The 25,409-nt window shown below is 42.7% G+C and overlaps 1 protein-coding gene across 1 annotated transcript in view; it reads left to right on the top strand.

Moving 5' to 3' along the window:
- The window catches only part of LOC311130646 (transforming growth factor beta receptor type 3-like), a 149,827-nt gene that overhangs the window by 11,143 nt on the left and 113,275 nt on the right, over nt 1–25,409 (top strand). Inside the window, 1 exon segment of the mRNA XM_084163435.1 lies at nt 3,370–3,590. Within this exon segment, the coding sequence (XP_084019561.1) occupies nt 3,527–3,590 (64 nt within the window). The 5' untranslated portion in view covers nt 3,370–3,526.

Genomic DNA, 25,409 nt, shown 5'->3' with positions numbered 1-25,409 from the left:
GCCTAATTTCAGTTTATGTGACAAAATAAGCAAGTATAGTGTAGAGAATCATTTATACAATCCAACAATATTGTATTCAACTGTTTTGAAGCTGTTGTACAAAACCGAAAATAAAAGACGCAAAAATGAAACTTAAGACCAGGAAGCATAGAAATAGTGTTGTGGTTGTAATTTTGATCATGTATGATATGTGTATATTATAAATACATCATGAGACTCGTAATAAGACTAAGCAATTAGCCTATTAAAATGTTTATTTGACTCCATAAAGATAATTGGCAATATGCAAGAGACTATGGTTGAGTTACAGTAATAGGCAATGGAGAAATGTCTGAGAATGGAATTCTAAATACAAGTGTATTTAATTACTTTGTAAAATGAATGGATTCACACACAAGGCATCAGCTTAAGTTACAAAGCATTAACAAGCATTACAAGGCATTATTTTAAGCATGGTGAGAGAGAGAGGGAGAGAGAAACCATAGCCTGAAAGGCCATGCCCCAAAAGTCCATGGGGTGGAGAGAGGAAGAAATAAATAAATAAATAAAGGGTATTTCACCACAGCAGATCAGGAACAAATAAGAGAATGAACAATGAATCTTAGACCCTTTTGTAAGCATCTGAGTTGTAAGGATTCAAAACTTGAGTTGTTGACCAATAGTGTTACTCTAAAGTTAACCTCCAATCAGATATCAGACCTACATGATGTAACCTCTGCTTCTCAGAGGTGTGACAATTCAACACAGAGAATGCTGAACTCCTAAGACAACAGAGGAAATGAATACAGTTGATAAGAGTCACTTTGGGGGCTGGGCTGCCCTACATAATCCTCCTTTGGACGCATCTGATTCTGCATCAGACAGAAGTGTTCAAAACCGGACGGATTGGAGCCAAGACAATGCAGGAGTGGCTTCAGGACAAGTCTCTGGATGTCCTTGAGTGGCCCAGCCAGAGCCCAAACTTGAACCTGATCGAACATCTCTGGAGAGACCTGAAAATAGCTGTGCCGGGACGCTCCCCATCCAACCTGACAGAACTTGAGAGGATCTGCAGAGAAGAATGGGAGAAACTCCTCAAATACAGGAGAAAGCTCAAAATCTACCCTATGCTGCAAGTAGAATTGACATGGTCTGTCTCTACCTAAATCCCAACATTTCTGCATCGTTTGACCACTTCTGTGATAAGAGTTACAAAACCTAACTGAATAGTTGGTTCTACTCTGTGGGCCTGCAGGCTGCCTAAAATGTACAGGAGGATTTCCTCTACCTAGGTTCCAACAACGCCTGATCATATGCCCTTCCCTTTTACAGAAATCACAACAACGCTTTGTGGGCTGTGTGGGATTATCCTCTGTACCTGTCCCAATAGCTGCAATGGGAGCTATTTTGGTAGCTTGGCCCGTTCGCACACCAGAGAGGAAGCATTACAAGGCATTATTCCAAGCATATAGATCCTAAGGTTAACTTACTCGACAAAGCATGAACAAAGAGATGCTTACTAGACCAAAGGCCTAGAAGTCTAGGAAATGATAATTGATCATATAACCTTCCTCCATGGACTGGATGCAGAATAAGAGAGAGAACAAAGGCATTTCATTCCATTTATAACAGCTGAAAGTGTAACCTTTCAATCCAAGACCAACCACCATTGGCCAATCAAACGATACCAAGTTTACAGTGTAACCTGACCACCAAGGCCCAATCTCCACAGGGTGTCACAGCATTTAAAGGCTTGTGTGGGGAATGAGACCAAAGTAAATGAGACAGAATTCCTGAGAGGACAATAAAATCCCTTTGAGAGTAATTTAGAGTTCACCCTGTAGATATACAAGTTACCACAGAGATAATACATCCATATAGATAGCATCAGAGTTATCCTCAGTGAACAAGTTTCGGGAGGGGGATAGGGCTGACAAGTCCTTTGGCATTGACCTTTGTCTTCCTTGTGCTCCTGGGCCATTTGCCATGCAACTCCAGGTGTCAGAGAGCACATCAGTTAGGGCCGAGCCTACAATGGCACACATAGAACAGATCTACCGCTTGCTTTCAATAAGAATGACAGATCTATAACTCACATTTCTATGTGAATTTGGTTGGGCCGCTCAAAAAATTACATATTGCAGCTTTAAAACTAAAAAGTAAAATCTGGCCATCATCCGTTTGAAAAAACGAACAAACTGTCACCATGTTGAAAATGTCCAGGATAAATGACATTCAAAGCATATTTTTGATCTCGCCTGGTACCCTAGTGTATTTGCTGTAGCCAACTTTTCTATTGTTGTCAAGCCATACACATCTTTGGCATGCCAACAAATGGACACAGAGAGCAGTTGGCTAAAGCTCAACCAGAATGGACCACCTGGCTAATTCTGATGCCTTTGTGTTTAAAAAAATGACTGACAAGGTTTTCTTTTTTTTAAGACTGATTTGACGTGGATGACACATGAGGGTTGTTGCGTTATAATCTTTTTTGACATATCAAAGCTTTGAGTTGTAAAAGGTAGAAAAAGAACTACAATATATAAAGATTTAATTAAACATAATGGTAAAACGTTTTTAATGAATTATATTCTATTTTATCAGGACATTATATGATCCATTATTAGATTCCATTCATTGATTTTAGAGTATTTAATTTTATTGTGTTAAGATAAAGGAAGCAATAGGAATTTAATTATTAAGACCATAAGGGTTTTATGGTGCTATGCCCTGTTTCAGATGGTGGTCTAGCAGGGTGTGGGCTATAGCCTGGTCAAGTTAAAAAGTTCAGCTATGGTCATGCTGATTAGCAGAAAAATCGACCCCACTAGCACTAAGCAGCTTAACCATGACCCTACTGGAGGATACAATCTTTCCCAACGATCTCAATTGAAATATCCCACCCACCCCATACCATGTTCAGAAAACAATGTTTTCACACCCACTGGCCACCCAGCCAAACCTCGACCCTCAGATACCTCTCTTTGACTGACCGTGCGTGGGCTGTGGTGGGGTAGGTGGGTGGCCGGTATGGGTACCAAGAACAGGGACTCAAAAAACTCACATGATGTCTAATTAGCCACATGAGATAAATCCTCCTGGTCTCCTGGGCCGCTGTCTCCCCTCTCTCCTGTCTCTTCTCATCAGTTCCACAGGGAAGTAGATCCTAATGCCCCTTCGGTTACTTACCACTGCTGAGTCCCAAATGGCACCCTATATCAGGGCACATAGGGCTCTGGTCAAAAGTAGTGCACTATGCAGGGAATAGGGTGCCATTTGGGATGCACAATCTGTCTTACTCTTTGGCTATGCTAAACGGTTAGCCACCATGTTCGGTTAGCCACCATGTTTCTCTGTCTCACTCTCTCTCTCTACTCCTGTTCTTTGCAGCAGGAGCTCCTGTGAGGTTTCTCTCTACTGACTGACTGTGTGGTGGAAGAAGAGTTGTCCTTGTGAAGCACCAGGAGGAAGGGAAGGCCGGCCAATACATCCTGTCCTCTTCTGAATAAGCTGTAGGCCAGTTCTACTACAGTATAACTGCAGCATTATGATGCCAGACAGACCCATTCTACCCCTGTTTCTCCTGGCGTTCTGCTGCTCAGCATTTGCAGGTAAGTCATCTTTGGCTGCTTATCTATCTGTAGACATAGGGATTTTTGAATGATAAATTATAGGCTATGTTTTTTTTATACAAATGTTCAAAGAAAGATAAGAATGAAGGCTTTTGGTAATACAGTAGCAAAACATGTATGGAAACTATGTTTAGTGCTAGATGTTTTCTATGTGAGTAGTCAATGCATGCTCTTATCTATTGAGTCTTCACTGTGGAAGGCAGCCAAGCAGTGGAATCACTCTTAGGAACTGGAAGCACACTTTGCACTCCGGGCCTCATCAGGGCGAGCCTGGTGTTGCCTGTTTTTTCAGGCAATCACAAATCGCCCCACACTCTGGGAATTTCCCCTGTTTCTCCCAGCAGGCAGGCCTCCCCAGAGAAGAGAGTGGTTGTTGGAGCTCTGAGACTGAGGCAGGGCTGAGGCAGGGCTGAGGCAGGGCTGAGGCAGGAAGAAAGTGCTGACAGCTTCGATCTCACAGCAGGTCCAGAAGGCCTCCATAATGTCTTCACGTGTATCTGCCAGATTGATTGAAATGAGATTCAGGCGAAGCCAAAAGCACTGTGATTTACAGCTGCTTGGCAAGGCAGACTGCAGAGATAGGAGAGAAGAAGAAAACAACAACACGCAAATAAACAAAAAAGATTATGCCTGCAGCAAACCTGTGGTTATGTGGCAGGCTTTCAGATGTTGAAGACTCAGTCTGCTTATCAACATTGGGTTCCACTTTAAATAAACTTAATAAACCACTTGTAAGACCTATGTAGGTGCTTCAGAAATATTAATAAGCAAATGGATGTAATTACCTTTTATATCACCCTTTATGGAGCATGATTATGATTGTAAATGATTTGTGAAGCATTTATGTAGTGTTTATCTAGACCTTTGAATCCTGTAAATCAGGGATCATCAACTACAGTAGATGCAGCTGCGGTCCGATTTTATCTTGAGTGGATGGTCGGGGGCCCGGAACATAATTTCAAATAATTTGTATACTGCAAATTGACCACAAGAAGCCCAAACAGATATAATATTTGACTAAAACAGAATAATTTCAAACCTTGCTTACATTTTTATACAATCATGTGTCTCTCTATTATACGTGGGAATAATTGGTTGCAGATTTCCAAAATTATAGTCACTTGGAACTGATTTCCTGGTGTTTTAACAGTCTTTTATGCCAACAATGATTTAAAAAAAGAATATATATATATATATATATATATATATATATATATATATATATATATATATATATATATATATATATACACACTACATGACCAAAAGTATGTGGACACCTGCTCGTCGAACATCTCATTCCAAAATCATGGGCATTAATATGGAGTTGGTCCCCCCTTTGCTGCTATAACAGCCTCCACTCTTCTGGGAAGGCTTTCCACTAGATGTTGGAACATTGCTGCGGGGACTTGCTTCCATTCAGCCACAAGAGCATTAGTGAGGTCAGGCACTGATGTTAGGCGATTAGGCCTGGCTCACAGTCGGCATTCCAATTAATCCCAAAGGTGTTCGATGGGGTTGAGGTCAGGGCTCTGTGCAGGCCAGTCAAGTTCTTTCACACCGATCTCGACAAACCATTTCTGTATGGACCTCGTTTTGTGCACAGGGAATTGTCATGCTGAAACAGGAAAGGGCCTTCCCCAAACTGTTGCCACAAAGTTGGAAGCACACAATCGTCTAGAATGTCATTGTATGCTGTAGCGTTAAGATTTCCCTTCACGGGAACTAAGGGTCCAAGCCGAACCATGGAAAACAGCCCCAGACCATTATTCCTCCTCCACCAAACTTTACAGTTGGCACTATGCATTCCGGCAGGTAGCGTTGTCCTTGCATCCACCAAACACAGATTCGTCCGTCGGACTGCCAGATGGTGAAGCGTGATTAATCACTCCAGAGAACGTGTCTCCACTGCTCCAGAGTCCAATGGCGGCACGCTTTACACCACTCCAGCCGACGCTTGGCATTGCGCATTGTGATCTTAGGCTTGTGTGCGGCTGCTTGGCCATGGAAACCCATTTCATGAAGCTCCCGACGAACAGTTCTTGTGCTGACGTTGCTTCCAGAGGCAGTTTGGAACTCGGTAGTGAGTGTTGCAACCGAGGACAGATGATATTTACATGCTTCAGCACTCGGCGGTCCCATTCTGTGAGCTTGTGTGATCTACCACTTCGCGGCTGAGCTGTTGTTGCTCCTAGACGTTTCCACTTCACAATACCAGCACTTATAGTTGACCGGGGCAGCTCTAGCAGCTCTAGCTCTGGATAAGAGCGTCTGCTAAATGACGTAAATGTGCCCTTGAGCAAGGCACTTAACCCTAATTGCTCCTGTAAGTCGCTCTGGATAAGAGCGTCTGCTAAATGACTAAAATGTAAATGTAAATGTAGCAGGGCAGAAATTTGATGAACTGACTTGTTAGAAAGGGGGCATCCTATGACGGTGCCACGTTGAAGGTCACTGGCCTTGCTGAAAAGCTCATTCTACTGCCAATGTTTGTCTATTGAGATTGCATGGCTGTGTGCTCGATTTTATACACCTGTCAGCAACAGGTGTGGCTAAAATAGCCGAATCCACTAATTTGAAGGGGTGTCCACATACTTTTGTATATATGTATATAGTGTACATAAAAAATACAGTGTATATACCGTATTGTTTTGCTCAGAAAACTTGAGGGGGCAAATAAATCCACCCGCGGGCCAAATTCCAAAGTTGTGGAACCCTGCTGTAAATGACTTAATCTTAAAGTATGACCCAACATAGAAAATATTTGTATTTCATTGTGAGTGCCTGAAGTGGAACGTTTTGATAATGACCATCATTACAACCTCAGCTTTGGCTGCAGTCTTTGCACTATTCTCTGTAGGCAGTTACCACTCTCTCTAGAGACTTGATGTTGACTATACAGCAAATAATAGCGGTCCAGGCTGGATCTGCTGTGAGTGGAGCAAACGCTATCTCTCCCACATTGACACAATGAGCTCACGCATGATATTTTCCACAAAATTCTTCCACTTGCACTCTGCTGCCAGAATTGCTGCATGTCCCAATACACCTCCACCTCACAACACACAAACACACAAACACACAAACACACACACACACACACACACACACACACACCTGCCAAATTGACTTACAGTAACAGTGTTTAAACATTCCACACTAGCTAATAGATGACCAGCACATTGTATACAGTACATCTTAGATTGTGTTCATCATCATAAGGTGTAGTGTTTTCTAGTTACATGAGTAATATTTGTGAAGATCCTGCTGATGAAAGATGTTACTCTTACATTGTCTCAGTAGTTCGACCAATTAAGTGGTGTTAAAGACGTGACAAGCCTTGTGCTGAAGTGTGTGCCAAAAAAACTTGAAGGTGACTCTGAAAGATCACCAAAAAGACTATGAAACAAATAGAGATTCAAAGATAACAAATTATACTACAGAAGAGGTAAATAAGAGGAGAACGGGAACATTGCATCTTTGTTTTTGTTACACCTTCCAGCTTCTCTAAGTCCTTCTGAAGTCTCATCAAATACGGCCAGCGATCTCGCTCCCTCTCTTTTAGTCATGCTACAGTAAACAGTCACATCTGCCCTGTGAACTTGTCAGAAGGGCTCTTAGTTACGTAATGTTTAAATTGGTCAGTGATGAATCTTCTCTCATTGTAATGCAATCCAGGATACAAGCCATAACTCTCTCTGAAGTTTTACCCAAAGTACCTTGATGGCTCTCTTCCCATCTGTCTGTCTGTCTGCTCTGTCCTTCTTTGCTGCCTCTCTGTCTCTCTGTCTCTCGCTCCTCTCTCATCTCTCATCTCTTTCTCTTTCTCTTTCTGCCTCTCTCTCTCGGTCTGCTGCCTCTCTGTCTCTATCTCTCTCTCATTCTCTCTCCCTTTTCCCTGGGACTGTTTATACTTTTTGTGCATTTACCCTGCTACCTTTTCATTTCGCGTGTGCCTCTCCTCACCTTGACAAAACTCTTTATTCTCTGAAGGATATATTATGGACTGGTTGTGCCGACCTCAGGTTTCACTGTGAAATAAAAAGGGTAACCGGAGTCATGCCAGATATTAATTTGATGCACTTGCCAAAAACAGCTCAGGCAGGATGCTTGTTATACTGCAGGCACAATGCACGGCTGGTGGTTCTCTCAGAAACACACGCTCATGTGTTGAGTGCCGAGGCACTTTTTCTCCTTGAGCCGTTCACGTGTTATTATCTCATAAGCGGCTCTTTCTGATGAGTGACACATAGCCGAGAGAAAGGGGTAGTCTGAGTCTCAATTGGAAGGCATGGTGATACTGTATGTAGGGACTTTGGAATGATGACAGACACATAGATGGGCCTGAGGATTCACTCATATCAAGTTTTAACGGCTATAAAAGACAATGGTAACGTGACAAACTAAGTCAGGCACCCTGGCCTGAGTCATCAATTACTTAATTCCATGACTCCAAAGCCTGGTTCACACTGCAGGCCTTAATGCTCAAATCAGTTTTGTTTTTCAAATCCGTTGAACAAAAGGATGGCCTGTAAATCACAATCTACTGTATATCCACAATGCTGCTGTTAAGGCCTGCAGCATGAGGAGGAGACTGCCAAAATGGATTGTGCAACCGCTGTAATCTGAGGGGAGGATGGGGGAGGAAGGGGAAGAGGGGTCCAGTCCAAATCGACACACTCCGCACACACGCGCACACACACACACACTCCACACACACACTGAGCCAAACTGAAGAGAGAGAGGTCCCTCCCAGCACGTTAAACCAGATGTTGGAGTGTGATTCATGCTAACAGTCAGAGCAGCCAGTCAGAGCGGTACAGAGACTATGACTGCGTACCAAATAGTAACCTATTCACTATATAGTGCACTGCTATTGACCATAGGGCTCTGTTTAAAAGTAATGCACTATGGAAGGAATAGCATGCCATTTGGGATGCACATATGACTGTGTGTGTTGTTGTAGACTAGAGAGTGGTGGGGATATTTACGTAGAAATGGGAGCCCTGCTTGCCTCGAGCGTCTCTACTTACAGACCTGGGCTCTTCCCCGCGGTTAAGTCTTTATCTCAACAACACTGCCGATGAGGGAGGAGGGAAAGACACAGGCTTTCTCTCAGCTTGAGAAAGTCATTTTGTAAGTAAGTGTAGATTTATTATTGAGATTAGTGATGAACAGCAGTGGATGTACACTGAGTGTACAAAACATTAAGAACACCTGCTCTTTCAATTACATAGACTGACCAGGTGAAAGCTATCATCCCTTATAGATGTCACTTGGTAAATCCACTTCAAACAGTGTAGATGAAGGAGAGGAGACGGGTTAAAGAAGGATTTTTAAGACTTAAGACAATTGAGACATGAATTGCATTTGTGCCATTCAGTGGGTGAATGGGCAAGACAAAATATTTAAGTGCCTATCAAATCAAATCAAATCAAATTGTATTGGTCACATACAGTGGGGAGAACAAGTATTTGATACACTGCTGATTTTGCAGATTGTCCTACTTACAAAGCATGTAGAGCTCTGTAATTTTTATCATAGCTACACTTCAACTGTGAGAGACGGAATCTAAAACAAAAATCCAGAAAATCACATGTATGATTTTTAAGTAATTAATTTGCATTTTAATAACCTGCAAAATCGGCAGTGTATCAAATACTTGTTCTCCCCACTGTACATATATTTAGCAGATATTATTGCGGTTGTAGCTAAATGCTTGTGTTCCTAGCTCCAACAGTGCAGTAGTATCTAACAATTCACAACAATATACACAAATCTCAAAGTAAAATAATGGAATTAAGTAATATATAAATATTAGGACAAGCAATGTCACAGTGGCATTGACTAAAATACAGTAGAATACAGTATATGAAATGAGTAAAACAGTATGTAAACAGTATTAAAGTGACCAGTGATTCCATGTCTATGTACATAGGGCATCAGCCTCTAAGGTGCAGGGTTGAGTAACCGGGTCGTAGCCGGCTACTGACAGTGACTAAGTTCAGGGCAGGGTACTGTGTGGAGGCCGGCTAGTGATGGCTATTTAACAGTCTGATGGCCTTGAGATAGAAGCTGTTTTTCAGTCTATCTGTCCCACCTTTGATGCACTTAGCGGCTGGGGAGAAGTCTGTCCATAATAAAGCCCTGCTCTGCCTTAACAGCACTATCAACAAGACAGGTCCTACGGGCCCTAGTTTTTTCGCACCTGGACTACTGTTCAATCGTGTGGTCAGGTGCCACGAGAAGGGACTTAGGAAAATTGCAATTGGCTCAGAACAGGGCAGCACGGCTGGCCCTTAGATGTACACAGAGAGCTAACATTAATAATATGCATGTCAATCTCTCATTGCTCAAAGTGGATAGAGATTGACTTCATCACTACTTGTATGTGTGAGAGGTATTGACATGTTGAATGCACCGAGCTGTCTGTTTGAACTACTGGCACACAGCTCGGACACCCATGCATACCCCACAAGACATGCCACCAGAGGTCTCTTCACAGTCCCCAAGTCCAGAACAGACTATGGGAGGGGCACAGTACTATATAGAGCCATGACTACTTGGAACTCTATTCCACATCAAGTAACTCATGCAAGCAGTAAAAATTTGATTTAAAAAACAGATAAAAATACCTTATGGAACAGCGGGGACTGTGAAGCAACACAAACATAGGCACAGACACATGCATACAAACACACAATAACAAAACGTTTTGAGAATGACACAAGTATTGGTCTTCAAAAAGTTCGTTACTTCAGTGTTATGAGATATTTTTGTCAGATGTTTAATTACAAGCATTCCATAAGTGTCAAAGGCTTTTATTGACAATTACATTAAGTTTATGCAAAGAGCCAATATTTGCAGTGTTGACCCTTCTTTTTCAAGACCTCTGCAATCCGCCCTGTCAATTAACTTCTGGGCCACATCCTCACTGATAATCAATGCTTGGAGTTTGTCAGAATTTGTGGGTTTTTGTTTGTCCACCCGCCTCTTGAGGATCGACCACAAGTTCTCAATGGGATTAAGGTCTGGGGAGTTTCCTGGCCATGGACCCAAAATTTTGATGTTTTGTTCCCCGAGCCACTTAGTTATCACTTTTGCCTTATGGCAAGGTGCTCCATCATGCTAGAAAAGGCATTGGTGGTCACCAAACTGTTCTTGGATGGTTGGGAGAAGTTGCTCTCGGAGGATGTGTTGGTACCATTCTTTATTCATGGCTGTGTTCTTAGGCAAAATTGGGAGTGAGCCCACTCCCTTGGCTGAGAAGCAACCCCACACATGAATGGTCTCAGTATGCTTTACTGTTGGCATGACACAGGACTGATGGTAGCGCTCACCTTGTCTTCTCCGGACAAGGTGTTTTCCCAGATCCCGCAGCTGAATCAACTTTAGGAGACGGTCCTGGCACTTGCTGGACTTTCTTGGGCGCCCTGACGCCTTCTTCACAACAATTGAACCTCTCTTCTTGAAGTTCTTGATGATCCGATAAATGGTTGATTTAGGTGCAATCTTACTAGCAGCAATATCCTTGCCTGTGAAGCCTTTTTTGTGCAACCATGGTTAACAGAGGAAGAACAATGATTTCAAGCACCACCCTCCTTTTAAAGCTTCCACTCTGTTATTCTAACTCAATCAGCATGACAGAGTGATCTCCAGCCTTGTCCTCGTCAACACTCTCACCTGTGTTAACGAGAGAATCACTGACATGATGGCAGCTGGTCCTTTTGTGGCAGGGCTGAAATGCAGTGGAAATGTTTTTTTGGGATGAAGTTCATTTTCATGGCAAAGAGGGACTTTGCAATTAATTGCAATTCATCTGATCACTCTTCATGACATTCTGGAGTATATGCAAATTGCCATCATCAAAACTGAGGCAGCAGACTTTGTGAAAATTAGTATTTGTGTCATTCTCAAAACTTTTGACCACGACTGTACACACATGCAGACATGTATTTTGTGTTATGTGGTAGTAGAGTAGGGGCCTGAGGTCACACACTTAATGTGTTGTGAAATATGTTGTGAATGTATTGTAATGTCTTTAAAATTGTATAACTGCCTGAATTTTGCTGGACCCCAGGAAGAGTAGCTGCTGCCCCGCATTATCGAACCATAATTAAGGGGATCCATAATAAATACAAATACCTGTACTGACCTCGCCTTCTGGATGATAGCGGGGTGAACAGGCTGTGGCTCGGATGGTTGATGTCTTTTTGGCCTTCCTGTGACATCTGGTGCAGTAGGTGTCCTGGAGGGCAGGCAGTGTGCGGGCGGTTTAGTTGCCGTACCAGGCGGTGATACAGCCAGACAGGATTCTCTCAGTGGTGCATCTGTAAAAGTTTGTGAGGGTCTTAGGGGCCAAGCCAAATTTATTCAGCCTCCTGAGGTTGAAGAGGCGCTGTTGCGCCTTCTTCACCACACTGTCTGTGTGGGTGGACCATTTCAGATTGTCAGGGATGTGTATGCCAAGGAACTTGAAGCTTTTCACCTTCTCCACTGCGGTCTCGTCGATGTGTATGGGGGCATGCTCTCTCTGCTGTTTCCTGAAGTCCACGATCAGGGAGGGAGAGGTTATTTTCCTGGCACCACTCCGCCAGGGCCCTCACCTCCTCCCTGTAGGCTGTCTCGTCATTGTTGGTAATCAGGCCTACTACTGTTGTGTCATCTGCAAACTTGATGATTGAGTTGGAGGTGTGCGTGGCAACACAGTCATGGGTGAACAGGGAGTACAGGAGGGGGCTGAGCATGCACCCTTGTGGGGCCCCTGTGTTGAGGATCAGCGTAGTGGAGGTGTTGTTTCCTACCTTCACCACCTGGTGGCGGCCCTTCAGGAAGTCCAGGACCCAGTTGCACAGGGCGGGGTTCAGACCAAGGGCCCGAGCTTAATGATGAGCTTGAAGGGTACGATGGTGTTGAAGGCTGAACTTTAGTCAATTAACAGTATTCTTACATAGGTATTGCTCTTGTCCAGATGGGATAGGGCAGTGTGCAGTGCAACGGCGATTGCATTGCGATCTATTGGGGTGGTATGCAAATTGAAGTGGGTCTAGGATGTCAGGTAAGGTGGAGGTGATATGATCCTTAACTAGCTTCTCAATGCACTTCATGATGACAGAAGTGAGTGCTACAGGGTGATAGTCATTTAGTTCAGTTACCTTTGCTTTCTTGGGTACAGGAACAATGGTGGACATCTTGAAGCGAGTGGGGACAGCAGACTGGGATAGGGAGAGATTGAATATGTCCATAAACATATTCAATATTAGAAAGGTGTTCTTAATGTTTTGTACACTCAGTTTATATGAAGCTGTGGCATAATCATATATTTTTGGACTTGAGTGTAGGCGGGGGGCTAAACGGGACAGTTGAGTCATATGTCCTCTGGGGCATTCATTGCCAGAAATGAATCACTCAGACACAGGCACGCACACCTTGTACCTAAAAACTTGGCTAGTACACATTTAGAGGTTATTCCTACTTGATCAGTGAGTCAGAGCTGGTAGCACATAGAGCTGGGTTCCACTTGCCAGTATGGTCTCACCAGAAAAACAAGCCATACTGTTACTGAAGCACCTCCGCAACACCACCTTACCTATAGCTTCCTCGAAAGCACACACATGGAGGAAGGCACTTCTCACTGTTCCAGTCTCTCTCCTCTGCTCCAGTAAGCAGTGGTCGGGTAAATAATATTCAGCCAGCACCCTAATGGGAGACCGCTGGGGTGATCCTGCATTTTCCATTGTGTTTCACAGCTCTATGAAAAAATACAGGCAGGCCCCTGAAGGGAGGACGGAGAGAGTAAGAGTAAGGGAGTGATGTGGAGTGTGACTTCACTGAAGAAAGAGAAAGGAACAAATATTACTAGAGTGTAACTCTCTCTTGTCCTGGTGTTGGAAGAAGGTAGACAGAGTAGTAGGGCATGTCTCTGTTGTTTGCCTCTTTCATGGTAGGTTGTCAGAACTTGGCACTCTTCTTCTGACTAAGCAAGTGGGTGTGAGTTGAGTCATTTATTCACTGCAGGTTTAGCTAAAAGCCCTGATCTCTGTCCCCACATGTTTTATGGATGGATATGAATTACTTGATATCCTCTCATTTTGAAGTTCATTATCAGGTTCTTTGTCATCACCACCAGACGTGACATGTCACTTTCTTTCTCTGCAGTAAACAATCTATATGCTTCCCTCCCTCTCCCTCCCTCATCTTAAGTAGGAGCAGGGATGTGAGTGAGTTAGCTGAAGGCTTCCAGGTGGTGGCTCTCCTCTCACCACCTCAGTCTCTCCCGAGCCTGGGACCCACCTTTCCCCCCTCCATTCCCCTCAGATAAGTTGTGCTGACAGGTCACGTCGGCTAAGCCCCACCGTCGGAAAGTTTCTTTGGAAAATATCAGCCAAGGATTCTTCCAAAGTAACAGGTCCTCCTCAGTCTGAACACTAAATTACAGATATAATTTGCCTTAGATCACATGCACAGTCACACACAAACTAAATAATTATATTTTCAAGCTTGTTTTTTCACCTTGGGTCTCAGCTCTGGAAGATGGGACTTGCCTAACGAAGAGAGAGTAGTTGGTTGTGGTTAGCATCATTGCTGCTGTGTAGAGGATCGAGAGACTCATCACATTTACCACAAGGGTTTCTCCTACACAATGTGATGCATGGTTATGTGTGAGGTGGAAAGTTATTCTGTTTATTGTATATTCGTGGGAGAAACAAACTTCTGTGAAAGTCTCACCCACGCGCCACTCTCATATTAAAACACTTGCACACTAAACTTTTTTATTAATTTCATGTCATGGTATCTTCCATTTTGTTGAGAAAAATTACCTGTTGTCCACACTGCTTGATGAACTATAACAACAATTTAAATATACTATATTTCAATTGTTCTACTGTATAAATAACAATATATTTGTCGAGCTGGTGGGCGAGCTCTGCTGTGTGGCAGTTAGTCAGATGTGTAGTTCTCTCTCATGGGGTTCTAGCGGAGGCTGATCTAAAGTCTCAGGCTCCTTTAAAATGTAAAGACCTGCCTTTGTTTTCTATTCATACTGGCCTCGCCGGCAACCCGCTGCTTCTCCTAACCCATCAGTCATAATGATGTACATAATGTATATAACAATATAATCAAAGTATTCATATGACTATAACACTAGGCGGCTAGCGCCACAGAGTGATTGATGCACTACATGACCAAAAGTATGTGGACACCTGCTCGTCGAACATCTCATTCCAAAATCATGGGCATGAATATGGAGTTGGTCCCACCGTTGCTGCTATAACAGCCTCCATTCTTCTGGGAAGGCTTTCCACTAGATGTTGGAACATTGCTGCGGGGACTTGCTTCCATTCAGCCACAAGTGTTATTGAGGTCGAGCACTGATGTTGGGAGATTAGGCCTGGCTCGCAGTCAGCTTTCCAATTCATCCCAAAGGTGTTCGATGGGGTTGAGGTCAGGGCTCTGTGCAGGCCTGTCAAGTTCTTCCATGGACCTCACTTTGTGCACTGGGGCATTGTCATCCAGGCTCTGTCGTAGCCGGCCGCGACCGGGAGACCCATGGGGCGGCGCACAATTGGCCCAGCGTCGTCCAGGGTAGGGGAGGGAATGGCAGGCAGGGATGTAGCTCAGTTGGTAGAGCATGGCGTTTGCAACACCAGGGTTGTGGGTTTGATTCCCACGGGGGGCCAATATGAAAAAATATTTTAAAAAAATAATGTATGCACTCACTAACTGTAAGTCGCTCTGGATAAGAGCGTCAGCTAAATGACTAAAATGTAAAAATGTAATGTAAATGTCATGCTGAAACAGGAAAGAGCCTTCCCCAAACTATTGCCACAAAGTAGCGTTAAGATTTCCATTCACTGGACCTAAGGGGCCTAGCCACATCATAAAAAACAGCCCCACACCATTATTCCTCCTCCACCAAACTTTACAGTTGGCACTAGGCATTGGGGCAGGTAGCGTTCTCCTGGCATCCGCCAAACCCAGATTTGTCTGTCGGGCTGCCAGATGGTGAACGTGTTTCCACTACTCCATAGTCCAATGGTGGCGAGCTTTACACCACTCCAGCCGACGCTTGGCATTGCGCATGGAGATCTTAGGCTTGTGTGCGGCTGCTCGGCCATGGAAACCCATTTCATGAAGCTCCTGACGAACAGTTCTTGTGCTGACGTTGCTTCCAGAGGCAGTTCGGAACTCGGTAGTGAGTGTTGCAACTGAGGACAGAACATTTTTACACACTACACGCTTCAGCACTCGGCGGTCCTGTTCTGTGAGCTTGTGTGGCCTACCACTTCGCGGCTGAGCCATTGTTGCTCCTAGACATTTCCACTTCACAATAACAGCACTTACAGTTGACCGGGGCAGTTCTAGCAGGGTGGAATTTTGACGAACTGACTTGTTGGAAAGGTGGCATCCTATGACGGTGCCATGTTGAAAGTCACTGAGCTCTTCAGTACGGGCCATTCTACTGTCAGTGTTTGTCTATGGAGATTGCATGGCTGTGTGCTCGATTTTCTACACCTGTCAGCAATGGGTGTGGCTGAAATAGCCGAATCCACTAATTTGAAGGGGTGTCCACATACTTTTGTATATATAGTGTTTGTTTTGGAGATAATCCCTCAAAAACTGCCCCACTATTGCCATGGCATCCAGACAACATACAGTATAATAATCCTATATATTTTAAATCTTTACTTACTCCTCTTTGCTCCCTCTGGAACATATATCCACCTTTTCATGTTGTAATGACCCCAAATATTATTCTATTGACGTCAAAATTTCAGGCTATATCTCCATTGGAAGATTACAGTTGGTTTCATTATTTCCTGTAGAACCATGACCTAGATATTTATGTGCTGAGGCTGGATCCATAGTGTGTATATGAGTCAGTATATTTGAGGTGTAAAATGGCTGTACTCTGTTTACCCTGATACTCAATCCCTTCCTGCTGTTTATGGTAAAAAACAAACAAGCAGGGGTACGTTTATTCAGTTGATATCACACACCACATTTATTTAGTGTGTGTACATGTCTGTCAGTGTTTCCGTTAGGAAAATGTGGCGCCGAACATTTGACAGGCAGCAATTTTTATTTATCGGACGTTTGAGCTCAGTGATATACAGTACGTTATGTTAGAATTTTCTTCTGATATACGGCCCAAAATGCACTAATAAACAACTGGCTTCAGTCAGTATGTAATTAAAAGCGTATTCCTGTCCCCAGCGTCTACAACTTCTAGCTGCTGATGTAACCTTCACAGGATCTGTATAGGACTTAGAGTCTGAAGAAGTGTTCTTTAATACTTAAAGTGAGGTGGGAGGAAACTTCACATTGGTGGTTTAACTAGACTGGCTTTTCAGCCTTTCTATTGTTGTAAAATCTTTCAGCTTTCTATTGTTGTAAAGTAAATACTAATATGAACAATACTAGACTGGCTTTTCAGCCTTTCTATTGTTGTAAAGTCAATATTAATATGAACAATACTAGACTTGCTTTTCAGCCTTTCAATTGTTGTAAAGTCAATACTAATATGAACAATACTAGACTGGCTTTTCAGCCTTTCTATTGTTGTAAAGTCAATACTAATATGAACAATACTAGACTTGCTTTTCAGCCTTTCTATAGTTGTAAAGTCAATACTAATATGAACAATACGAAGGGCCAAGATGAGAGCTGGCTGGGTGGGTCATTCAGAAAATGAATGGTGTCAGGAACAAGCAGGACAAGTGGCACTCAAGACCTTCACTGGGCCTGAAACCCTGGCAGAGAGGCCTGTGTGTGTGTGTGTGTGTGTGTGTGTGTGTGTGTGTGTGTGTGTCTGAGTCTGACTCACACTGGATTTGAGACCCTGAAAAGAGGCCTGAGACGGGTGGGAGGCTGAGAGAACAGGGTTAAGAGGGTGCTCCTGAGACCTCTGACAAGACTGGATGAAAGGCCCTGGGGTCTCTTTGGCGCCTGTGAGTGATGGGTGAAAGGTCATTGAAGTGGCTGGGCATTTATTCATTTACAATTCCTGTCTCCTGTTGCAAAAGGCCAAGGGACGAAAAAGCAAAAACATTTTAGATGTATGTTTATGTCACCCTCATTCTTGAATATCCAGTTATATAAAGGTGCCAACGGAAACATTTTTATCTTTCTACAACAATCCATCATAGTCAGTCATTTTTGTTAGCACATACTTAACCCTCCACTAAAGAATAGCATGACTTGGGAGAACTCTTTCTAGTCTCTACACCCATGAGTCCATACAATGCCTTGCAAAAGTTTTCAGACCCAAAAGGATTTCATCACATTTTATTGTGGGATTAAAATGGATTTAATTGTCATTTTTTGTCAACAATATCCACAAAATACTCTGTAATGTCAAAGTGGAAGAAACATACAAAAATTGTATTAATAAAAACAAATAACTCAAATATAGTCATTGTGTAAGTATTCAACCCCTTTGTTTAGGCAAGGCTAAATTAGTTCAGAAGTAAAATTTGGCTTAACAAATCACATAAAAAGTTAAGTGGCTCTAAAGTAATACTGCAATAAAACATGGCAAAGGAATACACTTTTTGGCCTAAATGCAAATCCCTTTGTTTGGGGAAAATCCAACACAACACATCACTGAGTAACTGCCTCCTTATTGTCAAGTATGGTGGTGGCTGCATCATGGTATTGGTATGCAAATACTGATGTACATGTAACGTTTTTCAGGATAAAAAGAAACGGGATAGGGTTAAGCGCAGGCAAAATCCGAGAGCTAAACCTGCTTCAGTCTGCTTTACACCAGACACTGGGAGAGCAATTCACCTTTCAGCAGGACAATAACCTACAACACAAGGCCAAATCTACACTGGAGTTGCTTACCAAGAAGACCGTGAATGTTCCTAATTGGCCAAGTTACAGTTTTGACTTAAATCTGCTTGAAATACTATGGCAAGACTATGGGAAGACTTGAACATTGCTGTCTGCCATGATCCCTAACATCTTGACAGAGCTTGAAGAATTTTTAAAAGAATAATTGGGAAATATTACACAATCCAGGTGTGCAAAGCTCTTAGAGACTTACCCAAGAAGACTCACAGCTGTAATTGCTGCCAAATGTGTTTCTAACATGTATGGACTCAGGGAGCTGAATACTTATGCAACGACTATATATATATATATTTTTTTGTTTGTTTATTCATCTTTTTATTTATTAATTTATTTTATTTTTTACTTTGACCCTACAAAGTATGGGTTAAATCCATTTTAATCCCACTTTGAAACAAAAAAAAGGTGAAGAAATCCAAGGGGTCTGAATACTTTTGCAAGGCACTGTACATGTTTCCTAGCCATTTTCACAGTTTTATCATCTTCACTATGCCCGGCGGAGAGGTAGTGTCAGCACTCAGCACCCAGTATCAGTAGAGACATACTATCACAGCCAGCCAGTAAAAGCTCTAGTCATGTACACACATGTTACTGGCCTGGTTCTCCTGGCTATCCCAGCTGTCTCACTTTACACAGTGGCTCCTGTGTTCCTGGGGGAACTAGCCATGCTATCCATCATGTCATCCATCAATTCAAAGGATGAAGATTTATGTCTACATACATACAAGGTTAGAGAGAGACATACCAAGACCGACCTACATACAAAGATAGAGACTAGAGAGAGAGACATACTGATCTGTAGGGATAGAGAGAGACATACCAAGTATGACCTGTGAGGAGCATATAGTATGTTGTGGACTGCTAATGTCTGTCTCCCCTCTCTAAGCTTGGTCTAATTGGATTTACAGTGCATACAGATGCTTTAGTTCAGTAACAGCTGTCCAATGCTCCCCTACATAGTCAGTAGTGTTGAGTACCTGCCTTATTCTGTGTCAGAAAATTCACTCACTGATTCCTCTTTCCATTATTTCCAAGCACTGGCTGATGATGTCATTTTTTACAAGGGTGATCTGTACAAAACGCAGCCGTTTTTATATCAATATCTGTACCTTACTGTAATAGTTTTCCATTCAAATGGACAGAAATAGCTTTTTAGCAAAAAACTATTTCTCAAGCAAGAATGTTGCTAGGACTGTCTGGGAGTGGTCAAGTGGGAGGAGAGAAAACGTAAAACTAGCTGTTATTGGCATAGAGGTTTGGAACGCTCTTTATTATTGGTCTATTAACCAATTTACCACCTGGTGATGTTGCTAGGCAAGTCGAAACTCCCACTCATGCAAACAGGCTTATTAGAAGGTCCTGTGTAGATTGTATTTTCAAACAGCAACTATCATTTTCAATCTTTTACAGTGTTAGTTTCATCAGCTGGAGTACAATATGATACAAAACACAAGAAAAACAGAATTTTGTCTGCACTGGGTCTTTAAGGTATCATATTCACACTCTAGCCCACTCCTGAATTAATCCATCTCAGTACATACAGTTTCTGCAACTGCTATGCCTGTGTATAAAATCTAAACAGATAGCCATTCCTAGACTGGGCCAGTCTGTTTATTATCACTTGATAGACAGATGGGTCCCGATTGGATTGACGGTTTCAGTCCTAGGTCAATAGCTCAATTGTCACTGTATTTTTTATGGACACAGATGTAGGATTTATGACTAGTATCCACACCTGGTAACACACTTGGAGATGGAACAAAGATTCATTAAAATATTCTTCTTACTGTTTTTTTCTTATGTAAATGTTATTCAGTTATGCAATCAAGCTTATTGTAAATCTTATTTTTCAGAATGGCAGCCCTTTCAATTATTACTATAATTTCATTGTTTATTACCATTGTTTCGCAATAGCTAATACAATTTTGTCAGATCAGATTGATTCGTCAAATAAGGGATTGTTTGTCTGATGCTGGACCGTGGACAGGTTTGTGGGACGTTTGATCTCAGATTTCACGCTTTGATGGAAAAGTTATATGACTTTCCTGACCGACTGCAGGGCAGCCCCAGTCTCCCACTTCCTCCTCCCGTCCTCCCCTGTCAACCACTCTACACCCCCACCTCTTCCCCCCCTTCCTCCCCCATGTCTCCCCCTTCCTACCAACTTCCACCCTCCCGTGCTTCCTCATTTTACAGGCTCATATTGGTTCATGATGAATCCATATTTCATAGCTAGCAGACATAATTAATTGAGCTAGTACTATCCCTATGAAAGGCTTTATTCACTTCCTGTATTTGTGGCCTCTGGCTAACTCAGCGCTGAGTGAGTTACTGTTAGTGTCAGCGCTGCGGGCCTAGTGATTGTGTAGTTCCAAACTAAAGCCCCTTAGAAAAACATGACCGGGCAGAATATTGCTCTCCCTAAACTGGTTTGCGTGTTCTGTTGACCCTGAGAATCTCTGCTAGGAGACGAGGACCAATGAGATTGGAGGATTGAGACCACAGGTTTAATGGATAGAACTACACATATTGACATAGTGGCCCCACCAATCTCCTGTCTATTACATGTATTTTCCTGTAATCAATCCTGCCTTATGATGTCTTTGTGTAATTGTTTTAAAACCCGTTTGCCTTTATTTGGGAATGTGTACAGGATACAGGATGTATTCTGATATAGGCAGTGCACAGGCAGCGTCATCTATTTTGTGAAACACACAAAAGTATCTCCCTCTGAAGAAATATACAATAGTCTACTGCTGAGGGATGCTGGGAATATGACACGTGCACTTGTGTCTGTCTGAGTGAGTGTGTGTGTGTGTGTGTGTGTGTGTGTGTGTGTGTGTGTGTGTGTGTGTGTGTGTGTGTGTGTGTGTGTGTGTGTGTGTGTGTGTGTGTGTGTGTAGTGCGTTGGGGGAAGGGTCTGTTTGTTTCTTATCGGAAATGGCTTTGTGGGAATATCAGATATGTTCCTAACGGGCACATGGTATGACATCACATCCTGTACCCAAGTCTTGGCATGTCACCAGCAGCATATTGTAGCAACAGAGTGCATTTCTTGGAATCTAGTCAGTGGCTGCATCCTTAAATGGCACTATATTTCCTATATAGATCACAATTTTTTACCTGGGCCTATAGGTCAAAAGCAGTACACTATATAGGGAATAGGTTCCCATTTGGAACACTTCCAGTGTGTTTAAATACGTCTTAAGTGGGTTGGTTTAGAGAGTATTTCTACAGTCTCTGAGATTTAAATATCGTTTAGAGTTTCTATACGCTTCCTGACTCTCCCACTAATAACCCTTTTGAGAGCGATCCCGATACTGTCTATCCACGTTCCTCATTCCCCAGTCTTCAACATCAGTGTAATAATCAAAGCACTCAACAAGCCTTTACTACAGAATCAATTTTAGTTCACATATACAGCTTCTGAGTAGAGACTGCTATACTGTGACCACCTGATTTAATCTGTGTATACTCAGACTGGTGGAGATTGAAAAGTACACCAGTTCTGCTACTGGCTGTCCGTGCTTCTCAACTCCCACAACGTCAGATAGGTTAAGTGGAGTATAAAGGAGTTATACTCATCTGAGTCAGAGTGCCTTATTATCTTTCAGTGTCAGTGCCTCCCCCATACATGAACTCTCTCTCTCTCTCTCTCTCTCTCTCTCTCTCTCTCTCTCAACTCCTAGTTTGATGTGTGAAGATGTGAATGCCTGTGGTTTCTACCCTGTGTAAATTCAGTAACCTATACCGTCGTCATCTGCTATTGATGACTTTCCCAGTATTACTATAAGAACCTAGGAAATTCAGCAACCTAAACTTCATCTACTCTCTCTAAGGCCTTTTCCAGTAGTACTACTATATAACCCAGTCAGCGTATTCATTCATCTGCATCCCAAATGACACATTCAGCTGCATCCCAAATGGCACCCTATCCCCTTTATAGTGCACTACTTTTGACCAGTGCCCACAGAGCCCCTTGACTCACTCTTGACAGCCCTCCCCTGGTATCTACAGTGAGGGGAAACAAGTATTTGATCCCCTGCTGATTTTGTACGTATGCCCACTGACAAAGAAATGATCAGTCTATCATTTTAATAGTAGGTTTATTTGAACAGTGAGAGACAGAATAACAACAAAAAAATCCAGAAAAACGCATGTCAAAAATGTTATAAATTGATTTGCATTTGAATCAGCAGGGGATCAAATACTTTTTTCCCTCGCTGTACATGATATACTGTAGGAGAGAGCGAGAAAGGGCAGTGTGTTTGTCAAAGGCACAGTGGGCTATCAGCTCTTTTTCATTTTCTCTGGCATCTAATTTGGCTGTGAAGCATGTGTGCGGGTGGCTTATTGGTCTTCCTCCACTCAAAGGACTTCATTGAAACTATGGCTCATATTGAAACTTCTAACAAATGCCTTTTCAGTACTGACTGACTGCCCCATGACGCCAAATGCCTTTTCAGTACTGACTGACTGCTCCATGACGCCAAATGCCTTTTCAGTACTGACTGACTGCCCCATGACGCCAAATGCCTTTTCAGTACTGACTGACTGCCCCATGACGCCAAATGCCTTTTCAGTACTGACTGACTGCCCCATGACGCCAAATGCCTTTTCAGTACTGACTGACTGCCCCATGACGCCAAATGGCCTTGAATGACATTTATGTTTAGCAAATGGTTTCAGCAATGGTTTATTACAGTTACCCGTCATACATAGTTGAACCTTCCACAAGATAAGATGATTATACCATATCGTCACTGTCTGATGAAAACCTATGATCTCCAAAAACAGAGACTTTTCATAAAGATTGCCATATTTCCCCATTAATGAACACACAATTATAAAACTTCAGAAGTTATTTTGAATACATTTTCTTGGTCCTAGAGTCATGAAATGTTCAGAGTACATTGAGGGTATTTACTGCTTTCAATAAATATACAAAAATGAAAATTGGTAAAAATTGAGTTACGATGTCTTCATCAGACTGCAACGATATGTAAATTTTTTTATCAACATTTGATAGGAAAGGATAGAATACCTGTTACGGATACAGGTATCCTGTGTCTTTTTGTGTTTTTCCTCTCCTTCTGCCCTAATCACAGGTGTCCTTTATGTTCCTGATTGGTGGTCGTTGGGGGTGTCCCACCTGTCCAACATCCGTTGGTCTGCTGATTGCTGAGGTGGACCTATCAGTGGACATTCCTCTGTATTGCACCACCTTTTTCTGGTTTCCCACTTACACCTCCCATTGTTTAAAAACCAGTCAGTTGTGTTTGTAGAGAGAGACTATTTTCCGTATGTGAGTATGGATACTGTGGTGTCCTGTGTTTTGTGTACGCACTCATTTGCTGGTTACTCTGTTTGGTAACTATGTTGTGTGTTTCTGGGAAAAGGGGAATTTAAGCAAGTTGCCCTTGGGCATACATTACCCGTAGGAAGAAAACTGTCTAAAAACACTAGTTAGACCTGAGCGGACAACCCACTGTAATCTTTGTATGATTAGCAGTAGCTTAGCGGTTCTTGAGGCAGGCAAGATCAGTTTAGTTTTTTTTTACACTATTGTTTCCTTTCTTGGGTCCTGCTCAGCCCTTTTTCCCAAACCTTTACCGTGTGTTCAAAAATAAACATTTTATGTTTGACGGTAGTTTATGGTTGTCGTGTAGTTTTTGTTTTCACTGTTTCCATGTCACGATTCTAATTTGCATGAATTATGTTACGGGTCTCTTGTCCATCCATCCTAGATGCGTAAAGCCACGGGGTTCGTAACAATACCGTTATGAAAACAGGTTAACAGGATGTATATATGAACAAGTAGGTTAATGGCTTATAGCTGTAAAAGTTGTGGTCTGGTGTGTCTGTGCTCTCTTTAAACAGGTGCATGTGGGAGTGAAAGAAAAAGGCCTAGCATTTCCAGTCAGAAAGTTGAGGTAGCAGCAGAATGGTGGCTAAAACACCTTGTACAATATGTCTACCATCATTGACAGTTCATCCTTTATAGAACTGAGATGTCATCCTTCTGTTACTTTGATTACACGTTTATCAAATCATTATTTTCTAGCATGCTAGCCTGGGGAAACAAGACCGTTCTAGATCAGTCAGTTTTATAGAAACCTACAGTGAGGGATTTTGTACGTTTGCCCACTGACAAAGACCTGATCAGTCTATAATTTTAATGGTAGGTTTATTTGAACAGTGAGAGACAGAATAACAACAAAAAAATCCAGAAAAACGCATGTCAAAAATGTTATAAATTAATTTGCATTTTAATGAGGTAAATAAGTATTTGACCCCTCTGCAAAACATGACTTAGTACTTGGTGGCAAAACCCTTGTTGGCAATCACAGAGGTCAGACGCTTCTTGTAGTTGGCCACCAGGTTTGCACACATCTCAGGAGTGATTTTGTCCTACTCCTCTTTGCAGATCTTCTCCAAGTCATTAAGGTTTCGAAGCTGACGTTTGGCAACTCGAACCTTCAGTTCCCTCCACAGATTTTCTATGGGATTAAGGTCTGGAGACTGGCTAGGCCACTCCAGGACCTTAATGTGCTTCTTCTTGAGCCACTCCTTTGTTGCCTTGGCCGTGTGTTTTGGGTCATTGTCATGCTGGAATACCCATCCACAACCCATTTTCAATGCCCTGGCTGAGGGAAGGAGTTTCTCACCCAAGATTTGACGGTACATGGCCCCGTCCATCGTCCCTTTGATGCGGTGAAGTTGTCCCCTTAGCAGAAAAACACCCCCAAAGCATAATGTTTCCACCTCCATGTTTGACGGTGGGGATGGTGTTCTTGGGGTCATAGGCAGCATTCCTCCTCCTCCAAACACGGCGAGTTGAGTTGATGCCAAAGAGCTCGATTTTGGTCTCATCTGACCACAACACTTTCACTAGTTCTCCTCTGAATCATTCAGATGTTCATTGGCAAACTTCAGACGGGC

The sequence above is a fragment of the Coregonus lavaretus genome, assembly GCF_964263955.1.
Source record: "Coregonus lavaretus genome assembly, chromosome: 6".
NCBI classification, from domain to species: domain Eukaryota; kingdom Metazoa; phylum Chordata; class Actinopteri; order Salmoniformes; family Salmonidae; genus Coregonus; species Coregonus lavaretus.
Note: the sequence above shows the minus strand (reverse complement) of the source record. Positions and strands in the feature narration are given on the sequence as shown.